This window comes from Phocoena sinus, chromosome 2, assembly GCF_008692025.1.
Source record: "Phocoena sinus isolate mPhoSin1 chromosome 2, mPhoSin1.pri, whole genome shotgun sequence".
Lineage (NCBI taxonomy): Eukaryota > Metazoa > Chordata > Mammalia > Artiodactyla > Phocoenidae > Phocoena > Phocoena sinus.
Window position 1 is genome coordinate 75,837,214 of NC_045764.1, and position 20,699 is coordinate 75,857,912.

Consider the following 20,699-nt stretch of genomic DNA (forward strand, 5'->3'; position numbering starts at 1 on the left):
AAACATTCTTCTCTCTTCATTACTATCACCTGTCAATGTAAAGATCAGACAACAGTTTACAAGTAATATCTTGTGATAAGAATTTTCCCATAATAAGAATATTGAGAGCTTAAAATTTCACCCACTTTAAGTGTACATTTCACTGATTTTAGTGTGTTTATGGAGCATAGACACCACCTCAATCCAGCTTTAGAACATTTCCAACACCCTAAGAAGATCCCACATGCCCTATTTCAGTCAATCATTGTCCCTCTAACCCCATCCCTACATCCCTACAACAACTAACATGCTTTCTGTCATTATGGATTGATCTGTATTTTCAAGAGCTCAATATAAATGGAGTAATACATTACATATCCTTTCATATCTGGCTTATTTCACTGAGTGTACTTATTTTGCGATTTATTCATGTTGTGTGTATCAATAGTTCATTCTTTTTTACTGCTGGGCAGTATCCTATCATATGAATACATCACAGTTTGTTCATCCATTCTTCTGTTGATGGATATCTGAATTTTTCTCACTTTTGGCTATTACAAATAAATACACGTACTTCAGGCATACATGTACTTTCATTTTTCTTGGGTAAATACTTAGGAATGTAATTTCTAAATACTATGGAAAATTTATGTTTAGCATTTTAATGAAGTGCCAAATTGTTTTCCTAAGTGACTGTTCAGTTTTACATTCCCACCAGGAAAATGGGGCTCCATTTTCTCTACATCTTCGCCACTAATTGTTACCATCTCTTTTTTACTATAGCTGTTCTACTGCATGTATAGTAGTATATACAGTAGTATATATTCTTTTCATTTTCTTAATGGTGTCTTATGAAACATACAAGTCTTTCATTTTGATGAAGCCCAAATCAGCTATTTCTTTAATGTATCATGTTTTTGGTGACCTTTAAAGAAATCTCTGCATAACCAAAGGTGACTAAGAATTTGTATGTTTCTTCTAGAAGTTATATAATTTAGCTCTTACATTTAAGTCTGTGATCCATTTTGTTAATTTCTGTGTCTGACATGATATAAAAGGTCTAAATTCACCTTTTTAGCATGTAGATCCATAACTGTCCCAACACTATTTGTTGAAAAACTGGAATAATTCTATTTTGATACTTAGTAGATTCAGGTTTTTCTAATTATTCTTCAGGATTATAAAATCAAGGGGAGAGAAAAATTCTTGAGATTTGGACTGGATTGGCATTAAGCATCACTAACAAAGCCCTGATATCTCTATAATATACACACTTTCATCCAAGAACATATCTGTCCAATATCATATTTATAAACCTGTAGAAAAAGTGAGGGTTTGGTTTGATTATAATTGTAACTCTCTATAAAGCTACATAATTTTCTTCAAAGAAGCTAAATATACTCCTATTGAGATTATTCTTACACTCTTTATTCTCTTTGCTGCTGTTGTAAACATGCTCCCTTTCTTCATTACATTTTCTACTAGCACGGTGGCATTCCATTGATACCATATATTCATTTTTATCCAACTCTTACAGAACTCTTGCTTAGCACAATGACAACAAATGGCTCCACTTTCTTCTCACTGTGGAATTTACGCAGTCTACATTCCTTCACCCGAGGCACCATTCCTAGACAACCTGGAATTTCATCTCTAATATACCTCAACATCATCAAATATCTGCACTATTTCAAAAGCTGGCCACTATCTGGAGGAGGTTACAAGCCCATGACAAAGATCTATAACATGCTCTCTGATACTCCAAAGAGGATAACAAGGAAGGCACTGGTAAATCACAGAGGCAATAAAAGGTGATCTGATTGGAGAAATAGTTATTTTTAAAATATTCTAGGGCTTCCCTGGTGGCGCAGTGGTTGAGGGTCCGCCTGCCGGTGCAGGAGACACGGGTTCGTGCCCCGATCCGGGAGGATCCCACGTGCCGCGGAGCGGCTGGGCCCGTAAACCATGACCGCTGAGCCTGCGCGTCCGGAGCCTGTGCTCCGCAACGGGAGAGGTCACAACAGTGAGAGGACCGCGTACCGCAAAAAAAAAAAAATTCCATAATATTTCTATTTTGGAATACTTACAAATTGTTCTATCCATTAAATAGAAAAAAATTAAGATTTAAAAATTATGTGCAAAGTGTTTTAAGTAGTTTCTAAGTTCTAAAGATTACACACATACACATGTTCAGGTCAAATGTATTTTTAACAGCATAAATATAGGCAGAGAAAAACAAAATAGCAGCACTCAGTGGCTATTTAAAATAATATTATCGATTCAATTTCCAAATTACTTTTCTAATTCTTCATAATCACATACACGATGCAGCTTAAGGTAAGCGTACACAGGAAATCATATATTTAAAACTAAAAGCATTATATATAAAAATAAAAGACCATGGATTTTTTTTTTTAAAAAAAAAACCTCTCTTATTTTAACCCACCAACTGGACATTACCACTTTACATGGAGAAAAGCTACATCTATATATCGGCTCTATTAGTGATTTTTCTCCATACATGTATACATGAAATTTCTTTACAAGCCTGTAAAAAAAAAAATCACCTAACATTATTAAACACCTTTTACACAGTTATGCAAAGTCAAATATAAATGTAACATTTTGAAGTTCCAATGATAAATGATACAAATCTAGCTTTGCTAATGCATTAAAATTCAATTTATATAATTTTTTATGAACTCAGAGATTTATAACTAAATGTTATATAAATAACTCATTTAGGCACTGTTACTCTATTGCTTAAACATTTTTCTAAAAAGAATCTTTATAAGCATAACTTGAACATAATACATAAAAATCATGTAACTAAATAATAATCACAATTAGGCAAGATTTGGGCATCTTTAGAATGACTATTATTTAAAACACTATTTAAAGGAAATATTCCTAAAATTATGACGTTAACCTTAATACAGCTTTTAAAAAATCAAGACAATAGGTCACTTCTTATTGGGCCAATTTCATTTTCATGTCATTTACATGTAGAAATATTAAAGGATGAGAGACTTGAGTGCAGCTAAGAGTGATGGGACTGCAGGTGATTTAGCTATTTCTTTTAAGATTACTTATTTTGCTTGTACTTATTTTGCTTGTACTTTTTAACACATTTTTGACTGGAGATGTAGTTTCAGCAAAAATCCCCCTGTCAATAATGTATTAATACATCATGAGAAAAATAAAATGTAATAACCTGGGTAGTGTAACAATGGTAACAAAAACAATGGTTTCTCTGACAGGGGTCTTCAAGAACCCCCCAAAATCATTGATTATTCTGGTCCCCCTGTGCCTTAAGTCTGGTATGATGCCAATAACAAGAATAGCTTCCAATATGTGAGCACATACTTTGTCCCATGTATAATATTCTGCATGTCTAGCTCCATGAAGAAACTGAAACTTAGAAAGTTTAAACGACTTGTCAAGCAAACATGAGCAACACTTGGAATTAACACCTAATTTCAATTCTAAACTCAGGCTCTTTACATGAAGTATATCACCATGCCGTAACTACTCAACAAGTTGGTGCTAATTACTATCAAAAGAATCTTCCTGTTACGCTACTGCTCCTGTCTTTTGCAGTCACAAAAGTGACTGAAGTTTTAACAGCTTTGACTCTTCTTTGGGACTCTTCTGTTGGGTATCTATCCAACAGAAACGAAAACATATACATACACAAAGAATATGTACCCAAAGGCTCATAGCAGCATTATTCACAATGGTCAAATACTAAAAACAATTAAATGTCCATCACCTGACTAATGGTAAACAAATCCATACAATGGAATACTATAAAGGAACTAAATAATAAAATAAGTAGAACAGAATAGAATTAAATTAAAATGAAATGAAACTAAGTACTGATATCTGCTACGCCATGGATGAACCTCAAAAACACTATGCTAAGTGAAAGAAGCCAGACACAAAAGACCACCTATTATATGATTTCATTTATATGAAATGTCCAGAAAAAGCGAGTCTATACAGACAGCAACAGATTAGAGGCTGTATGTGGAAGTGAGGGCAGGACAGGGATTAACTATAAACAAACAGGGATCCAGGATCTTTGGGGATTAATGGAAATGTTCTGAAACTGTACTGCAGTAATGGCTGCACAGCTCTGAATTTACTAAAAATCACTGAATTGTATACTTAAAATGGATGAATTTTATGGTAGGTAAATTATACCTCAATGAAGCTGTTAAAAAAACAACAAAAAAAAACACCTGTAAAACATTCCCTGCAAGATACGAAACTAGGGGGCTTCCCTGGTGGCACAGTGGTTGAGAATCCGCCTGCCAATGCAGAGGACACGGGTTCAATCCCTGGTCCGGGAAGATCCCACAAGAAAAAGATAGGAAGAGAGGGCAGAGGTGGAAAACTAGACCTCAATGAATATATCTTGTTTAAAAGTTTTGACTTTGGAACCAGGTAAATATTTCACATAATTAAAAAGCAAAACTAAACAATTTTTACAAATCTGTTAAAAAACAAAACAAAATCCTTTGCAACAACCACAAAACAAATGATCCTAAATGCATATTAAATTGGTGGCATAACCACACAGAAAACCAGCCAAGGGCAAAAAAGGAACCACACAGAAAAATCTTTTATTATATTCAATAGAATTACTGTTAATAATAATTGTAGAGATTTTCATTTACATTCCTTTATGAGTGTTCACTTATGTCTATGTATTTATAGTTTGTATAGAATAAAAAAGTAATTAATAGTGTTAAGAATCCAGATTTTCAATGTGATAGTAAAGAGATCCAAAAATAAAACACAAGCTTACATAAAAACCCTAATCCTAAATTTTCAATGGAAATAGTCATATGAATTAATTATTTATCTTTCTAAAATCTTTACATTCCTAACTCTGTCCATTAAGAAAGACAAAAAGCAATGATAACCCAGTAGAACAATGAGCACTTTCGTTCCCAGTGGATAGCTTCTAACTATCACTTCTCAATAAAAGGAAATCAGGAGTGCTTGGAATGACTGGTTCCAGGTTTGGAACAGGAAATGTAAAGGATGAATCTGGACTATCTTGTTACATCAGAGAGTAAGGAAGTTATCAAAGACTAGTGGAGTGGCATCAAAAGGACACAAACCAGGGACTTCCCTTGTGACGCAGTGGTTAAGAACCTGCCTGCCAATGCAGGGGACACGGGTTCGAGCCCTGTTCTGGGAAGATCCCACATGCCGTGAAGCAACTAAGCCCGTGTGCCACAACTACTGAGCCTGCGTTCTAGAGCCTGCGAGCCACAGCTACTGAGCCCACGTGCTGCAACTACTGAAGCCCGCGCGCCTACAGTCCATGCTCCGCAACAAGAGAAGCCACCACAATGAGAAGTCCACGCACAGCAACGAAGAGTATCCCCTGCTCGCCGCAACGAGAGAAAGCCCGCGCGCAGCAACGAAGACCCAACACAGCCAAAAATAAATACAATTTTTAAAAAAAGGACACAAACCAACTTGAAGATGCTCCCACTGGCCAAAGATGAAAGTATCTGAACATCAAAAAGAATAAAAAGACTGCAACACATCAACTATGCTAAAATTCATGAGTTCAAAATGATAATTGAAAATGAAAAACCTCTCTGAATATTGCTAAAGTTTATTCTGAAAGTGGTAAATGAAGGTAAAGACTCAAGCATTCATCTTACATTTACTCTATCACCTTCATTTCAGAGTAAACAATTAGCTGATGCAGGGAGAATTCTTCCTTATGAAATAACCTCTGTTAATAAATGTAACAGAATGATAGAAAGTCAGCATTTTGCAACCCGTAATGAAATAACGGATCTAGGCAAGATCATCAAAGCTGCTGAAAGTATTACATGAAATGTTGATGGGGAACTTTATACTGGAAGGATCAGGATGACACCATCTGAAACCTCTAATCAATTTTAACATGCGATGCAACAGAAAGTACACAGCACCACCAAGGAAGAGTTGCTAAATCTAAGCAAGCTTTTAGATCCACCAGTTTGCAGGAAATATGTAGTATATAAAACAAATTAAATGGTATGATGTCAGAAATTGTTCTGAATTCTCCACTAAAAAAAAAAAAGTGAGGGATGGGCTTCCCTGGTGGTGCAGTGGTTGAGGGTCCGCCTGACGATGCAGGGGACACGGGTTCGTGCCCCACTCCGGGAAGATCCCATATGCCGTGGAGCGGCTGGGCCCGTGAACCATGGCCGCTGAGCCTGCACGTCCGGAGCCTGTGCTCCACAACGGGAGAGGCCACAGCAGTGAAAGGCCCGCGTACGGCAAAAACGAAACAAAACAAAACAAAACAAAAACTGTCTAATGACTTAAAATGTGGTTCTAGCAATCACCAAGTCACCAAAGTCTAAGGTGCCTGTGTGAATAAAACTGTTATCAGAAAATCTGGGTACCAATAAGCAATATTTCTAAATTGACATTTATTCAACATTTTATATATGCAAATAAATTAGTAACTTACTTTTAAGACATCTGACTTTTATTTTTGTGTGTGTGGTTTTTTAAAATATTTTTTAAATGTTTTATTATTAAAAATTAGTTTATAGGGAGGGTGGGAGGGAGACACAAGAGGGAGGATATATGAGGATATATGTATATGTATAGCTGATTCACTTTGTTATAAAGCAGAAACTAACACACCCTTGTAAAGCAACTATACTCCAATAAAGATGTTTTAAAAAAAAAAACTAGTTTAAAACACTGATCTAGGAACCAGAAAACATCAGGAGTACTTGGCTTCAACTTTTGGATTTGTGTTTCCGGAGACAAACAAGGATAATGTCTGAAAATAATGTAATTCTTCCAAGAGAGACAGTTAAAAAACCCACGTGCTACAATTAGTACTAAACAAGATTTAAAAATGAATTACAGAGTTCGCATTTATCTTGACTACTTGAGGATATATGAACTCCTTTCTTCCTAGATAAAAACAAAGATTCAGGCCTATATTTACTCTATTCTCATGCTTCCTACAAATACCAGGTCCTTAGAACTTCTGCTTTACATCACCAACCATCCTGCCTCACCAATTTCTAGCAGAAATTGGACTCTGCTGCTCCTACTCCCAAAACTAGAGTCTTCACATTCTTATTACCTGAGAAAAATGTGAAATGTGACATTAAGCAAGACAATGCCTATTCTCACCTCCCTCTTTCTCAAGAAACCTCAGGGAATGGTTGCTGTAACCTCCTTTCAGCTGCAGGTGATCTCAATTAACTTTTTAAAACAAATAAAAAATGAACTAACCATAGCTAAGATGAAAATTAAGAACAAAGTTGCTGATTTCAGGGTTCTGGCAAGAATAGAAAAATAAACGTGGAAGAGGAAAGGGTGTCTTGGAAAAGGAAGGGACCCACATAGAAGGAGAGAAGAGGGAGAAATGGCATATCTGCACAGGAGACAAGTAAGTAGGCTTTGTCCTCAACAGGCAGGACATCAGGCAAAGACTAGGAAAGCGCTGTATCAGTAATTGGAAACCATTATCTTAGCCGTTTAAAAAGCTCTCCCAGCCCCACTTTCCTTACACTTTCACAAGAAATTAATCTTTTACCTCAGTTCAGACTTCACTCAATGCTCACTTCATCAAATTACCTTAAATTACAACAAACTGTAAAAATGGTTTATATGGAACATACACTTCAGAGACTGTACATGAACTTATTCTAGTTAAATATAACATATATACACTTCAGAGACTGTACATGAACTTATTCTAGTTAAATGTAACATTTACTGTGGTGAGGGGCGCACTCAAGCTAATCATCTATCGATTCATTTTTAACTGATTAATCATAGGCTCTACTGAGCACCGTCAGGACTAAAAGTTTGTGTTCCAGTATTAGAATAAAAGCTACCTCTCAAATGCTTGAAATTATTTTTCCGTTATAAAGAACATGACAAAGGAAGAGTAAACAGTAAGAATAGAGTACTTAAAGGAAAAATAAGCGTTCTTTTTTAGTGACTAGAATTGTTCTTACTGTAGTTGAATGTGAAAGAAATCCATCACACAGCTATCTGAAAAGGCACTCATAAAAGTTAAACGTACTAAAGAAGTACTATGGGAAAAAAAACTGTACCATAAATCAACAACTCACAAAATATAATCTGATTATGTATAAAATAAAAACTTTTTCCAAAAAAAAACCCCAATAAAACCTCGTGCTGTATTTTTGCCAGAAAAATAGAAAATTTTTTAATTTTCTATTTAAAATTTTAGAAATTTTTAAAATTTGTATCTTAGAATTGGGGTCATGGTTTAATACTACAGTTGGTAATTTATCTATATGGCTTAAAAATTAAAGTTAATAGAGCCTCATATTCCTTCTAAATACAATGAAATCACTAAAACGTAGAAGAAAATAAGCACAAACACAATGCAATAGCTTCCGTGCTATTCCGAAACTTAAGAAACAAAATTTTTACCTGAGGGAACAGTTGGATTGTTTTGGTGGTTTTCACTGGTAGAAACAAACAAATCTTCTTCTCCTTCAGTTGATGAGCTGGAAGAGGATTCACTGCTGAGGTCATTCTCACTAGAACTACTAGAACTGGGGAGCAATGCATATTTTCTTCGGGCTAACACTTCTCGTTTTTTCCTCTGCATTAATATCCTCTCTTTTTGTTTCTGTGTCCTCTGGGAGGAATTATTTTTCACAAATCTCTTTCTGCATGGAAGTCTCCTTAATGAACTGCTATGAAAACAGGGTCTTTTCATTAACAATCCTGAAACAGATTCTGTCTCAGTCCGAGGCCACTTATGGGACCGTGCACTATGAGTTCTACTTTTAGCACTCAAAATTGCCTGGGAATGTCTTACAGAGACTTCTTTATCCTCATCTGAAGTCACAGTATCAGAGTCTCCAAAATGTAGACTAGATGAAGGAGAAGAAAGACAATCACTAAAAGAAGAATCGTTATCTTCATCACTTGGTGTTTCTAGGTGTTGTCTCAATCCTAATATTCCCTGGTTCTCTTTAGCACAATTTTGCATGTATGAAGGGCCAGCCTGCTGGCTTTTGCGTTTTTTCCTCACAACAACACTTTTTTCTTGCTCTTGTTGGTTACCATTCATGTCCTTCTCTTGTTTTTGAGAATCATCACACAAATGTGAGAATTCATTCCCCACTTTACTATTAATCATCTCAACTCCTGCAGGAAAACTTCTGGCTGCCCCAATGGGCTCTGGATGCAAGAGGATCCCTTTCAGACTCTCCTGTGTCTTTGGTGCATCAGAAGGAATCTCACTCTTCATATCCACTTTTAAGGTATAGAGCTTGTTATATTCAGGAGTCCATTGAGACATGGGAAACTTTAAGGAAGGCCTAAAAGACACAATAAGATATTAAAAATATGGTTAATGTGTTTTATTATACTGTTTAAGCAGTTCTCAGATTCCACTGAAAATATCCCTGTAATAGGGCAGAACTGCCTTTTCCTCATCAGAATATAAAATGGCTGTAACGAGTCAATTTTCTCTGATACCTCTTACCCATAAAACTCAATTTTTAGAAATAAAGATTACAGAACATAAGCCTACTTCAAAACTTCTATTAACCAAAAAACTGATCTTACTGTGTATCTTCCTAACTTCAGCAGCATAACATATTTGGTCAAAATCAAACAATTTCTCCAAAACCTATTATAGTAAAAATAGATAAAAAGATTAGAATTCAAAAGACTTTGATTAGTCAACACTGGTTTTCTCCTGGTATCACAATTTAAAGTGATAATTACATCAAATACTTTCTGTACATCTATATGGTTACTATGTTAGATATATTACTATAAACAACGAACTAATATAAATATAGCTTCTCTTTCATGGTTCTTTCCTTCATAGCACTCTAGTCTCTAACGAGAACCTGAACTCACCAATAGACAGTAGGCACAACTACTGCATTTCATAAAGTTTTAGATACATACAGAATGACCAGAGCCAAAACTGAACTGCTGAAGATCATTCAGTTAAAGCAACACAGCAGAGCATAAAATCAGACTTTCTACAGCTAATCTAAGAACCTAAATCATTAAATCTCTGAAATTATGAGCAGCTGAACAAGGGGACTTGAAATTATAGCATCTACATCAACTCAATGTACATATAAGAATGGTGATAATTTAAGGTAGTAAATATAATGACTCAAAATGGAATATACTTATTTAAAAGGTAGTTAATATGACAAATGAAAACCTTTACTAGTGCTAAAAATGATTTAAACAATGTTAACAATTTTAACTTAAGTTTTTATTGAAGTATATAACAAAGACACATGTACTCTAAGTCTATAGCTCGGTGAATTCTCACACATCTATGTAACTAGCTCCAAGATCAAGAAACATAAGATAACCAGCACTCCAGAAATCCCCTTCCAGTCACTCCACCCACCAAGAGCTGTAACCATTAACTTAACTTCTAACACCATAGTTTTGTACTTAACGTGCACTTTGTAAACCACTTCCGAAAAAGAGAGATAAAAAAGATATTTAGTAGCAAGTTTTTTCTTCTCCACAAATGAAACTTACAGGAATAAACAACTTCACAGGTATATATTTTAGTATATAACTATTATCAAATAGATGAACAGATGACAGTAATTAAAAAATGAAACAACCTATTTCTATACGAAGCTATCAAAACCTCTATCTTCTTCAAGGGCAGGTGGTGGTGTATCCAAGATCAGTCATCAAGCCCTGTCTGGATCCACAGTAAAGGAGGAACAAAAAGATGGGTGAACACATGGGTACAGCAATGAGAAACTGTAAGAGGTGGCCAGTCACACAAGGATCACCATAATTAAATGCAAGAAAAAACAGGCCACAACGATAAGGCACAGGTATATGTGATTCATGATTTAAGCTGGTCCCACTAGGATAGCTATAATAAAAAATACAGATAACAGCAAGTGCTGGCAAGGAAGTAAAGAAAATGGAACCCTCATACATTGCTGGTGGGAATGTAAAATGGTGTATACACTTTGGGAAAGTAGTTTGGCAGTTCCTCAAAAGATTAAACACAGAGTTATCATATGATCCAGCACTTCCACTCCAAGGTATACACCCAAGAGAAATAAAAACATACATCCATACAAAAATTTATACACAAATATTCATAACACCATTAGAGCCACTAGTAAGAGCCAAAAAGTGTAAACAACATAAATGTCCATCAACTGATGAAAAAATAAATCCACAAAATGGATTAATACTCAGTAATCAAAAGAAATGAAGTACTGATTCATGTTACAACATGATACGAACCTCAAAAACACTATGCTAAGTTAAAAAAAGGTCAAAAAACCCACAAATTTTAAGATTCCTTTGATGGTTGTTCAACTCAGTGAATATTATGAAAACCACTGAGTTCAATACACTTAAAGAGAGACTTGTATGGTATGTGAATTATATCTCGATAAAGCTGTTGCCAAAAAGTCAAGACGTAAAGTATCATAATTATCTGGGCATCAGATAATTATGAACCCGTCTTTTGATTCACATCAAAAAAATCATGTCATTTGAAAAAATCTGGGGTTCTTCTAGAAGTCATGTCTCCCAGGAGCTGTGCTGAGTTGGATCTCTGAGGAAACAGTCTTCATATGCTGAAGAAAAAAAGTGTCTTAGACTCCTCATCCTTAATTACTAAGTCACCCTCTGGGCCTTGGTAATGGAGATCCTGAGAGGCAATAAAAACTTGCCAAAAGAACAAATAAATTATGAGACCAGGAATATGTAAGTGAATTTACAAAGAAGTGATTCATAGCATAATTTACTAAACTCAATTTCTTTTCCATCAGTTTATGCCCCAAAGCCAAAATAATGAACTCTTTATGGTTAACTCTGCTCTGGTTTTTGGTAAATTCTGTCTGCCCCATTCAAGGCAGGGAGGGAATAAGGGAGAATGGTGGTGTATAATGTGGTGTGTGGTATGTGCATTTGTATACCAGTAACTGTTCTCTGCGTTGTCATGCAGTCCTTAGATGCAATATTAACATCCTTATAACCTGAGATGTTCCCACCAGGGGAGTACAAATGTATGCTCTATTTTGAACTAAGAAAAAGAAGAGAAGCAAGGTCATGTAAAGAAATAAATACCAATACTATATTCTTTTAACTAAAAAAGCAACAAGATTAACACAAAGGATCAATAAAGAATGTTCTGAACTATTTGCTATTTGATAAATTCAAATCAGTCTTTTATTTCTTTTTTAAAAATTTTTTATTTTATTTATTTATTTTTGCAGTACGCGGGCCTCTCACTGCTGTGGCCTCTCCCGTTGTGGAGCACAGGCTCCGGACGCGCAGGCCCAGCGGCCATGGCTCACAGGCCCAAGCCGCTCTGCTGCATGTCGGATCCTCCCGGACCCGGGCACGAACCCGCGTCCCCTGCATTGGCAGGAAGACTCAACCACTGCGCCACCGGGGAAGCCCTAGTCTTTTATTTCTGTAAAAATTACTGGCTGACCTAATTTACAAAGGAGGCAAGTTTGCACTAGATATATCTATCTCCTTGGCCACATTATGAATGGTTTGATATTATACAGTGTTTCAATACTGAAACCATAACACTAGTCCCTCTTCGTACTGGTTTGATCCAATCATTTTATTGCTATAACAGCAGCATACCATTTACTCCTGACAGACGATAGTTTAGGATACACAACTAGTAAATCTTGCATGAAAAAAAGCACAACAGCAGGCTTCGCTGGTGGCGCAGTGGTTGAGAGTCCGCCTGCCGATGCAGGGGACACGGGTTTGTGCCCCGGTCCGGGAAGATCCCATATGCCGCGGAGCGGCTGGGCCCGTGAGCCATGGCCGCTGAGCCTGCGCGACCGGAGCCTGTGCTCCGCAACGGGAGAGGCCACAACAGTGAGAGACCCGCATACCGCAAAAAAAAAAAAAAAAAGCACGACAGCTAAAAAGGCTAACTTTCAGAACTAAAAATTAGGGTTAGGATTTGGCAATTTACATTATAAATTAAGCTTATATGAGGGTATAAGCTTAATAAGGGGGGTAAAAACCCATTAAGATTACCAATACAACTTTCAGGAACTGTACTTCTAAACTGTAATACAGTTTAGAAACAGTCACTATTATTAGTATGAACCTTCACTACCAAAGGTAAATATACTTTTTTATGATTAACACAATAGTTTAAATTTTGAATTTTTTAAATAATTAATTTTACAGAACTCTAAAGGAACAAGATTTTAAAATAAATGTATAAGATAATTTTGAATCTTCTACAAAAGTTTTAGAGGTTTTCAGAAAATGAACAGAAATATGTTTGCTGTTTATCTTCTTTCATATAATTACATGGAAAAAATTAATACTTGTGCCACAGGCATGTTTTAAACCTTTTCTCTTTCACTGATATTTATTTTACTTTGTGCCAGTTTAAGAATATTTAATCAATTGCCTGACAGAATACTTTCCTATTATTTAAATACTTTATAAAAACCACTACTTATAGCTAGATAATATAGACAGTATACTTTACATATTCCAAATAATGAAAATTCCATTAGTAAGAAAGAACAGTACCAACAGAGTGAAAAGGCAATCTACAGAATAGGAGAAAATGTTTGTAAATCATACATCAGATAAGGGATTGGTATGAAAAATATATAAAGAACTCCTGGAACTCAACAACAACAAAAAACAAACGACCCAATTAAAAATTAACTAAGGACTTGAATAGTCATTTTTCCAAAGAAGATATACAATAAGCACGTGAAATAAGCACACGTGCCGATAAGCACATGAAAATATGCTCAATGACTTCACTAACCATTACGGAAGTGTAAGTCAAAAATATGAGATACACTTCACACCCATTAGGAAGGCTATTATCAAAAAAACCCAAAATAGCAAGTGTCAGTAAGGATGCACAAAAACTGGAACCCTTACGATGGTGGGAACATAAAATGGTGCAGTAGCTCTGGAAAAGGGTATGGCAATTCCTAAAACAATTAACACAGAATTAGTGTAGGATCTAGCAATTCCATTTCTGGTATATACCTAAAAGAAAGCAGAGACTTGAACAGATATTTCCGCACACACGTTCATAGCAGCATTATTCACAACAGCCAAAAGGTGGAAGCATCCTACGTGTCCAATGACAGATGAATGGATAAACAAAACGTGGTACACATACAACGGAATATTCAGCTTTAGAAATTTAGGAAGGAATCCACAGAAAAACCTGCACACATATGTTTACAGCAGCTTTATTCATAATTGGCAAAACTTGGAACCAAGATATCCTTCAGGAGGTTAATGGATAAACTGTGGTTTACCCAGACAACTGAATATTATTCAGTGCTAAAAAGAAAGAAGTTATCAAGTGATGAAAAGACATGGAAGTACCTTAAATGCATTATTATTAAGTGAAAGAAGCCAACCTGAAAAGGCTACATTGTGTATGATTTCAACTATTTAACATTCTGGAAAAGGTAAAACTATGGAGAAAATCAGTGGTTGCAGATCAGTGGTTGTAGGGCAGGGGCTGGGGGAGGGGGAACAATGAATAGGTAGACCACAGAGGATTTTTAGGGCAGTGAAAATACTCCGATATTATGATGATGACTATATGCCATTATACATTTGTCTAAACCCACAGAAGGTACAACACCAAGAGTGAACCCTAAGGTAAACCATGAACCTTTGAGTGATTACGATGGGTCAATTTAGGTTCGTCCTTGGTTAAAAAAAAAGAAAAGTATCTTTTGATGACATATTGATAATGGGGAAGGCTATGCATACGTGGGGGCAGAAAGTATAAGAGGAATCTCTAAACCTCCCTTTCAATTTTGTTGTAAACCTAAAACTGCTCTAAAAACAAAAAGTTTTAAAAAAAAGGAAATTCTGACACATGCTACAACATGAACGGACCTTGAGGACATTAAGTGAAATAAGCCAGTCACAAAAGGTCAAATAGTATGAGTCCACTTATATAAGGTACATAGAGTAGTCAAATTCATAAAGACAGAAAGTAGAATGGTGGTTGCCAGGGACTAGGGGGAGGGGGAAGGGGAGTTAGTGTTACATGGGTACAGAGTTTCGGTTGGAGAGTACAAAAAAGTTCTGGACATGAATGGTGATGATGGTTGTACAGCAATGTGAATGTATTTAATGCCAAACCATATACTTAAAAACGGTTAAAATAGTAAATTTTATATTATGTGTAATTTACCACCACACACACACAAAACAATCCCTACACATTTAATCCTGTTGTGGTATCTGTTTCTCAAAGGACCTGGACTAACACACACTTCATTTAAAGAACCAATCTCGGGCTTCCCTGGTGGCGCAGTGGTTGAGAGTCCGCCTGCCGATGCAGGGGACACAGGTTCATGCCCCGGTCCGGGAGGATCCCACATGCCGCAGAGCGGCTGGGCCCGTGAGCCATGGCCGCTGGGCCTGTGCGTCCGGAGCCTGTGCTCCGCAACGGGAGAGGCCACAGCAGTGAGAGGCCCACGTACCGAAAAAAAAAAAAAAAAACCAAAAAAATCCAAAAGAACCAATCTCTTTTCCCCACCACTCTATATCACATCCTGATTTCTGTAAAGTAATTGACTTGCCAATTAAATGAAATTATCTCATTATTTACTGTACATTGTACAAGTTCCCTGACTAGAATGGAAGTTCAAAGAAAGCAGAAACCTTGTCTGTCCTATTCACTGCCTGACTTGTACTAATTAAAACAGGTGACTGGGAAGCAGCTGCATAACACAGGGAGATCAGCTCAGTGCTTTGTGACCACCTAGAGGGGTGGGATAGGGAGGGTGGGAGGGAGACGTAAGAGGGAAGAGATATGGGAACATATGTATACGTACAGCTGATTCACTTTGTTATAAAGCAGAAACTAACACAACATTGTAAAGCAATTATACGCCAATAAAGATGTTAAAAAAAACCAAACAGGTGATTGGCACATAGTAGGCACTCAGTGAATATTTTTAAATTGGATTAATCAGTAAAAGAACGCATGGATAAAAGTAAAAAACGGGGCTTCCCTGGTGGCGCAGTGGTTGAGAGTCTGCCTGCTAATGCGGGGGACGCGGGTTCGGGCCCTGGTCTGGGAGGATCCCACGTGCCGTGGAGCGGCTGGGCCCGTGAGCCACAACTAGTGAGCCTGCGCGTCTGGAGCCTGTGCTCCGCAACGGGAGAGGCCGGGATAGTGAGAGGCCCGCGCACCGCGATGAAGAGTGGCCCCCGTTTGCCACAGCTGGAGAAAGCCCTCGCACAGAAACGAAGACCCGACACAGCAAAAATAAATTAATTAATTAATTAAACCACATTAGAGAATGGCTGAAAACACTTAAAAAAAAAAAACTTTAAAAAAAAAAAAAAAGTAAAAAATGACTGCTGTATTTTTTGCTTGGGTAACTAAGAATATGATGATACCAATCACTTAGATAGGAAAGAGGAGAATATGAAGAATGAGAATAATAGTAATAACAAAATTATGTAATAATTATGTCTAAGACTTCTTGAACATTTACCATGGCCCAATTTTCAGGTACAGAGGCTCTAGAACGACAGAAGACATTTATCTTATATTTGGGAGTCCAATAAGCCCTTAAAGTAGAGAAACTGATCTCAAAAGGGAACAGTAGGGAAATAAGAGATTTTTCTACTCTATAAAATTGGCAAACCTGATCTACATTGCTGCTTCTCAATGTATAGTAAGTATTAAATAGTGTTAAACAGTATTAAATACTGGTTGCATCTTCCAGAAAGTCTGCAGAGACCACTTTTAATGTCTCTGAGGGCATCAAGGTCCAAGGTTAAAAAATAAATCTTCAGGGACTTCCCTGGCAGTCCAGTGGTTAAGACCCCGCACTCCCAACGCAGGGGGCCCAGGTTCAATCCCTGGTGAGGGAACTAGATCCCGCATGCTGCAACTAAAAGATCTCACATGCTGCAACTAAAGACCCTGCATGCTGCAACTAAGGAGCCCACATGCTGCAACTAAGGCCCAGAACAGCCAAATAAATAAATAAATAATAAATTTTTAATAAATAAATAAATAAATCTTCAAACCAGAGAATTGGCTGGATTCAGTCATATACATGTTTTATTTGCCCTGTACAACTCAGGGGGAAAAAAAAGAAAAAAGAAAAACAACTGATAGTTAATGGTGAAACACTATAGGCATTCTCACTAAAATCAAGAAGAAAAAATGGTTTTAATCATTATATAACACTGTGCTGGAAAGACTAAAGTCATTCAAACAAGAGAATGGACATAAATTTTAAAAAGGAAGTGATTTTTTTATCATTATTTGCAAATGACATTAACAGATGAGAACAGGAAAACCACTGGAAACAGTAAGACAGGACAGGTACATGTATGTTTACCAAAATAATACTCCAAAATCAATGACTTTCCTTTAAATAAACAGTAGCTAGTTAGAAAATATTACAGAACAACAAAAATAAACCACTCACTATAGAGGTGAAAAGATTTGATACCTAGTATCAAATTTAACAAGAGACACACAGGACCTATAAGAAACAACTACTATCATGTCAATTATGCAAAAATTAATGGGAAATTTTCTTCAACTATAAAATAAGGGAAACTAGCATTCCAATTCTCTTCACCTTCAAAAATTCTGTTATCTATAGTCCTCTAGCATACTGTAGTTCATAGTTTTATGTTAAGCAGCTCAGAATTTCTCCTTACTTTTCCAAGTAAAATCTTGAAACCCTCTGAGTAGAGAAAGGGAAGGACAGGGAGTCTCACTGGAGGGCTCCGTGTTGATATAAAAGGGAGTATCCTATTATTTGCTAGAGTCACAGGTCAGTCTTAGGGTTGCATTTCAAAGTAAGTGAACTAAGAAGGATTTATATGGAGAGTGAAAGGATTGAGACCTAAATCCAGAGACGTTTACTCTACTCCTTAACCTAAACAGATATCCGTAGAGACAATGACTTGAGAGGAAGTGGACATGGGATATCCAGCCTCCATTCCATGTTGCTCTGGACATTATTACTCATGGTATTAAAAGGAATGAAGGTACAGTACAATGGAGTTTAGAACTATCAGACTCTTGAAGTTGCCTTATGAGAGGTCTGCCCAGGATCACTATCTCTCCTGAAAGGGTAAAAAGGAACCAAGAAGCACAGAAAGCACCTAGTTCACATTTAGAGTTCCCATGGGTTGATTATTTCATCGAAGGCTTACTCTGTGAATGTAGAATTTTTGTGCCCCACCATCCCAGTACAAACTTGACCTCAAATGACTTAGGGTAGAGAACTAGCTGATTAACCAAACCACCAAGAGGAAGACTTCAAAAAAAGAAATCTTCTATCTCCAAAATATTCTAGGAAGCTAGAAAATAAAGACAGTACAATAATAATCAAAAAAGCTATAGTGAATCTAAGGACTTTGGGAAAATATTATGGAAAAAAAAACACTCAAAGGATACTGAGTGAAAGGGAAGGTGATTATCCACATTTAAGTGGGATCACTGACAAAAAGGAGTAAATAGTCAAGCAAAGGTAAGTGTTATTCATTTGTGTACTAAAAAAATCTGGGTTCAAGTCTCTACCCCTGACTATCTGTGTAACCTAGGGCATACTACTTAAACTAACACTGTTTCCCCTCTATAAAATTGGGACAATAACAGTATCTACCTCGTAAAAGTGCTTTAACAGTTAAATGAGAGTACCTATCAGAGTGCCTGGCACAATGGCTGTTACTAATTCCTTTTCTACAGTTACACATATAAGGCATACAATGTTTAAGGCCTTCCCTTATATACCTAGAGATAAATGAAGTTCTCAGAGTCAAAGAAGGGCATAAACTCGACTGTTCCTGCAGAACCTTAAAGTACAGAAATAAAGGCCTAAGATTCTTTCGCACAAAATGTATGAAAGCAAATAATTCTAGACTCTCCTTTACTATGGAGGATTAGTTTGGGGAGCTGGATGTTTCAGCTGCCCCATTTCTAATACTAGACATTATACTTTTGGAAAAAGAGAAATTAAATATCTGTCTAATAATAGGTTTCTATTACTCAATGAACTTAATGATTTTCTTGTTCGTCTTGTTTAAAGTACTCTAAAATCCCTAAGTATTAGTCATCAAAGAAAAACACAACTAGCATCTATTTAGGTCTCCTATGAGTACAAACTGGGTGGAGTTCAATATATTATATAGAGTCTGCTGCTCTAGTCATGATTGTGTTATTATCATGGCCAGTAGCAAAATGAAGGGTGTATCTATCCTGGCAAGCCTGAAGAGTAACTGGCAGTCAGTTTCAACTAGTTAGTAAGGCAGTATTACAATTATAGGGTACAATGCACAAATATCTAACATTTCTGGCCTGGACTTTGGAATTTATATTACAACATGAAATATAAAGATATTGCTAATTATCTATTATATTAAATATATTCTATCATGAAAATATGAAAGAATCAACCAAAAAAGGCTTATATCCAAAAAACTACAAAACTGTACAACACAATCCTCGTAAGTGGACAGACACTTCATTTCTGAATGAGCAAACACTCCAAATTGGCTCTGTTACAAATTAGAAGATACAAATTTTTAAAATATAAAACATAAATACCATCACCATAGACATCTTGGGCCTTTAAAAACATCATATATTTTTTTAATAGTCTAAAGACATATATGTAAAGATTAATTCAAATTCATACTGTTTACATTCAGTTTCTCATCATTTTGTTCACTGAAAATTTCAAATAATTTTGAAACATTTCAACATTTAATTAAAAATAACAACGATACAGTTATATGTATAACTGAGGAGGGTAGAAGTGAAAGGGAAAATTTGAATTCAAACTTTTTTCCTTTTTTAAAATCAAGCATTAATTTTTATAACAAAGATAAAATTAGGTACATCTTGTATGTGGAATCTAAAAAATAAAACAAATGAATGAATATAATAAAACGGAAATAGACTCACAGATATAGAGAACAAACTACTAGTTACCAGTGGGGAGAATGAAGGAGGGGAGGCAAGATAGGAGTAGGGGATTAAGAGGCACAAACTACTACATATAAAATAAACAAGGGCTTCCCTGGTGGCACAGTGGTTGGGAGTCCGCCTGCCGATGCAGGGGACGCGGGTTCGTGCCCTGGTCCGGGAAAATCCCACACGCTGCGGAGCGGCTGGGCCCGTGAGCCATGGCCGCTGAGCCTGCGCGTCCGGAGCCTGTGCTCCGCAGCGGGAGAGGCCACAACAGTGAGAGGCCCGCGTACCGCAAAAAAAAAAAAAAAAAAAAAAAAAAAAAAAGAAGAAAATAAACAAGCTACAAGGATATATTGTACAACACAGGGAAATATAGCCATTATTTTATAATAACTTTAAATGCAGTATAACCTATAAAAATATTGAACCACTATGAAACCAATACACCTGAAACCAATAAAATATGGTAAATAAACTAACTATACTTCAATTAAAAATTCAGGGTATATGCATAAAATAAGCTGCTATGCAGCCTTTAAAAATGAGGTAGGTGGGCTTCCCTGGTGGCGCAGTGGTTGATGCAGGGGACACGGGTTCGTGCCCCAGTCCAGGAAGATCCCACATGCCGCGGAACAGCTAGGCCCGTGAGCCATGGCCGCTGAGCCTGCGTGTCCGGAGCCTGTGCTCCGCGTTGGGGGAGGCCACAACAGTGAGGGGCCCGCGTACCGCAAAAAAATAAATA

The 20,699-nt window shown here is 36.5% G+C and overlaps 1 protein-coding gene across 1 annotated transcript in view; it reads right to left on the reverse strand.

The window, feature by feature from the left end:
• RNF111 (ring finger protein 111) overlaps positions 1-20,699 on the reverse strand; it is a 79,740-nt gene that overhangs the window by 35,984 nt on the left and 23,057 nt on the right. Inside the window, 1 exon segment of the mRNA XM_032622849.1 lies at positions 8,431-9,329. Within this exon segment, the coding sequence (XP_032478740.1) occupies positions 8,431-9,329 (899 nt within the window).